General features: G+C 44.3%; 1 protein-coding gene across 1 annotated transcript; it reads right to left on the bottom strand.

The window, feature by feature from the left end:
• Nucleotides 1-2,429: 2,429 nt before the first annotated feature.
• Nucleotides 2,430-4,325, bottom strand: LOC125727229 (serine/threonine-protein kinase pim-1-like). The gene is made up of 6 exons (XM_049003995.1): nucleotides 4,229-4,325; nucleotides 3,688-3,782; nucleotides 3,498-3,542; nucleotides 3,036-3,414; nucleotides 2,695-2,871; nucleotides 2,430-2,594 (listed from the first exon to the last, which is right to left on the bottom strand). Exons 1-6 carry the CDS (start codon nucleotides 4,323-4,325, stop codon nucleotides 2,497-2,499), a joined length of 891 nt encoding a protein of 296 aa, XP_048859952.1. The 3' UTR covers nucleotides 2,430-2,496.
• Between the last annotated feature and the right edge of the window lie 1,444 nt (nucleotides 4,326-5,769).

The following is a 5,769-nucleotide window of genomic DNA, read 5'->3' as shown; positions in this document are numbered from 1 at the left end:
AGAAGAGATTGTGATGCCCAGGAAGGTAAAGGTCTGGACCCTCTCCACGCAGTCGCCCTTGATGTGGAGGGGAAGTGGATCCGGGAAGTGGGCCGTTCTGCAGTCAGAGGTGTACAGGGTGTAGAGTAGTGGGCTTAGCACACAGCCTTGTGGGGAGCCTGTACTCAGTGCCCGGGTGGAGGAGAGATGGGGTCCAAGTCTTACTATCTGGGGCCGACTTGTGAGGAAGTCCTTGATCTAGGAGCAGGTGAGTGGGGGGAGTCCCAGGTTGTGCAATTTGGGGATCAGGATGTCGGGGATGATGGTATTAAAGGTAGAGCTGAGGTCGATGAAGAGCATTCTGACGTAGCTCTCCCGATGGTCTAGGTGGCTCAGTGCGATGTGAAGGGTGATCGCTATGGCATCCTCAGTTGACCTGTTCGTTCTGCAGGCAAACTGATAGGGGTCAAAAGATGCAGGGAGGTGGGTTTTGATGTGGTTTAGGACCAGCCCCTCTAAACACTGATGATGGGTGTTAGTGCGACTGGTTGGAAGTCATTTAGACTGTGTGTGACTGATTTTTTGGGTACCGGGATGATGGTGGCGGACTTCAGACAGGCCGAGATGGTGGCATGTGTCAGAGATAGATTGAAGATGATGGTGAAGACCTGTGAGAGCTGGTCAGCACAGGCTCTGAGTACTTTCCTGGGAACACTATCAGGTCTAGGGGCTTTCCTGGGGTTCACCCTGCTGAGGAGCTGAGAAAGTACTTCTTCGGGCCATGTGATGTTGGTCTTAATCAATCTTAATGTTTGTATAAACATGATCTAATATGTTCTCCCCTCTGGTCGGGTACTTTACATGCTGACAGAGCTTAGGCAGAACGGACTTTAAGTTTGCCTGATTAAAGTCACCAGCTATGATGTGTACGCCATCAGGCTGAGCCTGTTGTAGCTTATGAATGGTGTCTGACAACAAAGAGAGAGCTATGGTAACGTTAGCATTGTGTAGTATGTCACAACCGTGATTAGCACGACTGTTAACTCTCTCGGTAAGTAAAAAGGACGGCATTTAATAGAGATGGACTCTAGGTCCGGTAAACAGTGTGTATGTATGGTATGTATCTTTAGACCAATGTTTATGTACAGGAATGCACAGACCGCCTCCTCTGCTCTTACTGGAGTCTTTCTTTCTGTCCCAGCGGTGCATGGTGCGGCCCTCTAGTTGTACGGCTGCGTCCGGGGATCAGTGGGTGAAGCCAGGTTTCGATATTATTGAAACACAGCAGTCGCGAACGTAGCGATTCCCCTCCATAAGAACTTCCAGCTTGTCCATTTTGTGGATAATGGATCTCGCGTTGCTGACGTACATATTCGGGAGAGTTGGTTTGTGGGGGTCTTTCCGCAGTTTCGCTAGCAAGCCGGAGCGACATCCGCTTATGCTTACGCTCACGTCTCCGGCTGCCGGCGGCGATAACAATTCACAGAGCACCCGGAGGTCTCGCTATCTCGTTTGGAAAGTTGTAAGAGCGGCGAGGCTCCTCTGTGATTTTTTGTTGCGTGCTGAGGCCCATGGCCAGTACCTCCTGACGGCCGTATCGCTTTGGATACGCACAGATGCGCGACAAACAAAGAAGAAGCACTAACCATGAAGAGCCACAAGCCGCTGCGACTGTGCGCGCCACCATCTTCAGCATCATCATAAAGGTGCATTCGACAGGGAATTTTCATTAATGGTGCCCCACAGGTCCAGAAGGTAAGTGCTCTTCTGGCAATATGTGTGATCTGAGTGGTTCCAGAAGAACTGCAGTGAAGAACTGCTCCCACAAGCTGGAGCAGAAGTGTGACATCCTTCTGCTCAGCATGATATAGCAAATGCTAAGCTATGCAGAGAATTGTTCTGATGAAATGTGCTGGCCAAATAAGAAACAGAGGCTGGTGTGGCGAAATCATGCAACATAATCTCTTTCCAGACAAGTACAGAATTATTAACACTTAGTGTTTCTTATGCATAGCAACATTAGCTTTAGCTTACACAACCTTTAAGACATTGAGGCCAAGCATGAGAGACAGAATGAAGGTGTTTGCAGCAAGAATGACCTTGGCTCTAAGGCAGGTGCAAAGCCATTGTTGTGCAAATCATTGTAGCTGTTACAGAATGTGGTGCTCAGCAAAGGTTCTACTTGTAAAATATAACGGACTCCGACTCTCAATCAATCATGCTCATCCGAAGTAAGGTATCGAACACGTATCACCCCAAGATGTCTGGATTCCCTCTGGCCCAACCATTGTTTTAATTCAGGTCAAATCATTATGATATGACTTGGATATTCGGGGAACCAGGATATTGTGCATCAACTAACCACTGTTACCAAGAAATCAGAACAAATGAGAAACACCTATATAGAGCATTTGTGAAAGTAAATCTTTTATTTCACAGTTGCGCATTATTTAAGATGATCATGATTACAGAAGGTTAACAAAACAATATTTTCTTGTTTGACCTTCAGGTCAGCAGTCACGTCTGCTGCAGCCATGGATGGACCTGAATCTCCTCCAATGTCAGCCTATCCGCCACCTTACGCCTCAGGCACTGGCGAATCAGACTGCAGCAGTCTGTTGGAGAATAGATTGTAATAGAGTCAGAGAGTTAGTCAGAAAAAGAACACTCCCTGTCAGGAGACTCTAGTCGTGGGACAAAAAGTAAGCAGCTCACCAGGAGAGACCCATGAGGGGAATATCAAGCAGCCTGAGATGATTGCCCTCTTGTTGCGGAAGGGCAAGTAGCCGCACACTAGCTCATAAAGTGTGAGGCCTACAGACCAGACCGTGGTGGGGCCAGCTAGGTACTCCCCACTCAGGAACAGCTCTGGGGGAGCAAAGTCCTCTGTTCCTGAAATAACAAGGCAAATGACTTACTGCAATGAGTTAGGTTAGGACCGAAGAATACACATCCAACTCCACTGCAGGGAGTTATCACAGGTCCAGGTTACCTGCTACTTGCTGTTAAAAACAGGGGTTAGTTTGACAGGTTTTTAATTAGCCTCCCTTACTGACCTGAATATTCCACATAGGGGGTGTCTTTCCATTTGTCTCCACAGCCAAAATCAATTAGTTTCACCTCCAAAGTGTCAGTCCTGATTAACAGATTCTCTGCTTTGAGGTCGCGATGGAAGACGCCTGAATCCTGGCAGTGACGCAAAGCCTGGAGCACCTGGACCAGCACGTGCCTTGCAACATCTTCTGAGAGGTAGCCCCCTTTGCTATCGCAGAATTCGTACAGATCCTGGCATGGATCCGGCCTTTCCAGGATCATAATGTAATCTTCTGGTCCACTGAACCAGTCCATGAGCTTCAGCACGTTGGCACAAGATGACTCATGGCTGACGAGCATCATTAGCGCCACTTCCAATGGGATGGGCCCGTCAAGTCCAGGCTATGAATGGGAGGGCAGGGTGTACATATATTAAGGCAGAAATTCTTGCAAATAAACCAAGCTCCATGAATGAAAACACTTACCAGTTCTAGCTCCTCGTCATCCTTTCGGGCATATTTGATGGCCACCTAGAGGGGAAAAAAAATTACAAATTTAGTGTAGTATATATTGAGAAAGCATAGGCTTTTACAGCTGCATCTAACAGGTATAATAAAAGGGATCTCTGGAGAGATATAACTATGCATGTCATGACTTCACCATTTGGAGACTTACTGGGAAGCCATCGGCCTTGCGAGTGCCGGCATACACGGCTCCATAACCACCCTCTCCCAATAGCTCCCCCTGGTGGTACAGGTCCTCCAAATGTTCTACAACATTAAGCAGGTACACTTCAGAAAGAGTCCACACAGCATTTTCTATACAATAACACAGTTGCAGAAACTTCACTACTAACTTTAAATACCGTGCATTAATATTTCTTTACTGCATGCCTACCCTGAACTTGGTCTGTTCATTCAGTATTATCTTTAGTGTGCCTATTACATGCTACAATCAGAATAGGCTCAGGTTCAGAATCAAAGCAGCCACAATATTGAATCAATTTGGGTACATGTTTGTTTACAAAAAACATTCAGTGGCAATTTTTATCAATTAATGAATTAATTATTGCTTTAATTTATTTGTTTAATCTATAGGTCCAGTACATTGTTTACATCTGTTCTTGCAGCAAGCCTTATTAAAAAGATTTACATTGCTTTCTTAATAATAAATGTTATGTGTAATTTTCATGAACTATCAAAGCCAGTCGTCCAACCTTTGCGAGGCCCTTTAAACCGCAAATCCGTACTCTCTCTCCTTTTCTTGGGAGGAGATTCACAGTCAGAGTCGGAACGTGATCGTTTGACACCCATAGTTTCTCAAAGCAGGACGCAAATGAAAGTTTTATAGCTGCGCAGGATAGGTGAGCGTCATTCGAATATTGTAGATTCTAGAACCACTGACGTCATCATGCACGGGCTTTCCTGGGCTGCAGCCCAGAGCCCCCCCCCCCTTGCAAAATCTAAAAAAATATATTTGATGATATTATTTTGCAGTAATATAATTAATTGTTAATTTGCATATTCTCCCCTGTCTACGTGTTTTTTTCATGGTTAGAGTTGTTTTTTATTTTTTTTTAACAATATACAAACATAATGCAAGATGCATAACACATACAAACTACACTTTAAAGAACGAGCAGTACACATCCTTTCTCATTTGCAAAGCATTCTTCAAGGCATTATATAAATTGATAGTTTTTACAGCTTTTCGGTAGGTCATTGACAGGTGACGTCACTCGCTAAAGGCGCAGTGTATTGTGGGTCGAATCGCCATTTTGGATGTATATAACTCAAGTGGCAGCATTTGCTTGTGGCATTATTCTTTTTAAGATGGGACACTTATGTTGTGTGAAAGGCTGTCATACTAAGTGACATGGCAGAAAGGTGTAGCACCGCATGACATTTTTTCGGTTTCCCACTTGGAAAAGGGGATACGGACAGCAGGTAGAGGAGGTAACGAAGAGGCGTCGGGTGGCCTGTGTCGCAGCGGTGAGAGGAAAGGAGATCACTGTCAACACGATATCTCTCTTAATGCGTGTTTGCTCTCGGCACTTTCATAAAGGCAAGCAAGATGTTTTTTTGTATTTGTATTATTACTGAATATGCATTTTTTTGTCTTCTGAAGTATTTTCACATTAATTAAACTACGCTAGCAAGCTAGCCTAACTACAGAGGGTGCCGAAATTGGTTAATCTGTTCGTGTTAAATTAGCGTTACAGAGTGAATGCTTTTTAAAGACAAAAGTAAACAGCAAAATTGTAATGACACGTTTGTCAGTGCATGTATGTGTATATTCGCGTGCGTGGATTATAAGACACAGTTCAGGATAAGGCTGTCACTGCTGTCCACTGACAAACCAATGCCCAACTATAGTTTAAGTTTAGAAACATTTGCATGTACGGTTTCTAACGTTTCACATGATGTCTGGAAGGAGCTGTATAAACTCATTGTATATCGAGCCTGTATTCTACTTGGCAATTAACCTTATTGGTCATATTTAAAATAAAATATATGTCCAATGATATTTTTGTGGTGTTCTTGACTCTCTTCCTTTCGTAAACACCTAAATTACTAGTGTGTTTTCGTAATGAAAATTGATTATTACTGATTACATAAAACATTACATTTTTGTGTAGAGAAAAAACACTGAATATCAAGTTTAACCAAATGTGTTTACATCCACGATACACTAAAAATGGCGAATGGGGGCGTGTCAGACAGTGCTGACACGTGACTGACCAAGACCCAAAGGGAT

This window comes from Brienomyrus brachyistius, unplaced genomic scaffold, assembly GCF_023856365.1.
Source record: "Brienomyrus brachyistius isolate T26 unplaced genomic scaffold, BBRACH_0.4 scaffold92, whole genome shotgun sequence".
In the NCBI taxonomy this organism is placed as follows: Eukaryota; Metazoa; Chordata; class Actinopteri; order Osteoglossiformes; family Mormyridae; genus Brienomyrus; species Brienomyrus brachyistius.
Note: the sequence above shows the minus strand (reverse complement) of the source record. Positions and strands in the feature narration are given on the sequence as shown.

What these genes read in the sequence shown, in the direction of transcription:
- LOC125727229 (XM_049003995.1), bottom strand. Translation starts at nt 4,325, where the DNA reads ATGGGTGTCAAACGATCACGTTCCGACTCTGACTGTGAATCTCCTCCC. An exon ending in CCCCTATGTGGAATATTCAG is followed by an intron (nt 2,872 to 3,035) that starts GTCAGTAAGGGA and finishes TTGTTATTTCAG; the next exon opens with GAACAGAGGACTTTGCTCCC. An exon ending in CCCCTCATGGGTCTCTCCTG is followed by an intron (nt 2,595 to 2,694) that starts GTGAGCTGCTTA and finishes ATTCTCCAACAG; the next exon opens with ACTGCTGCAGTCTGATTCGC.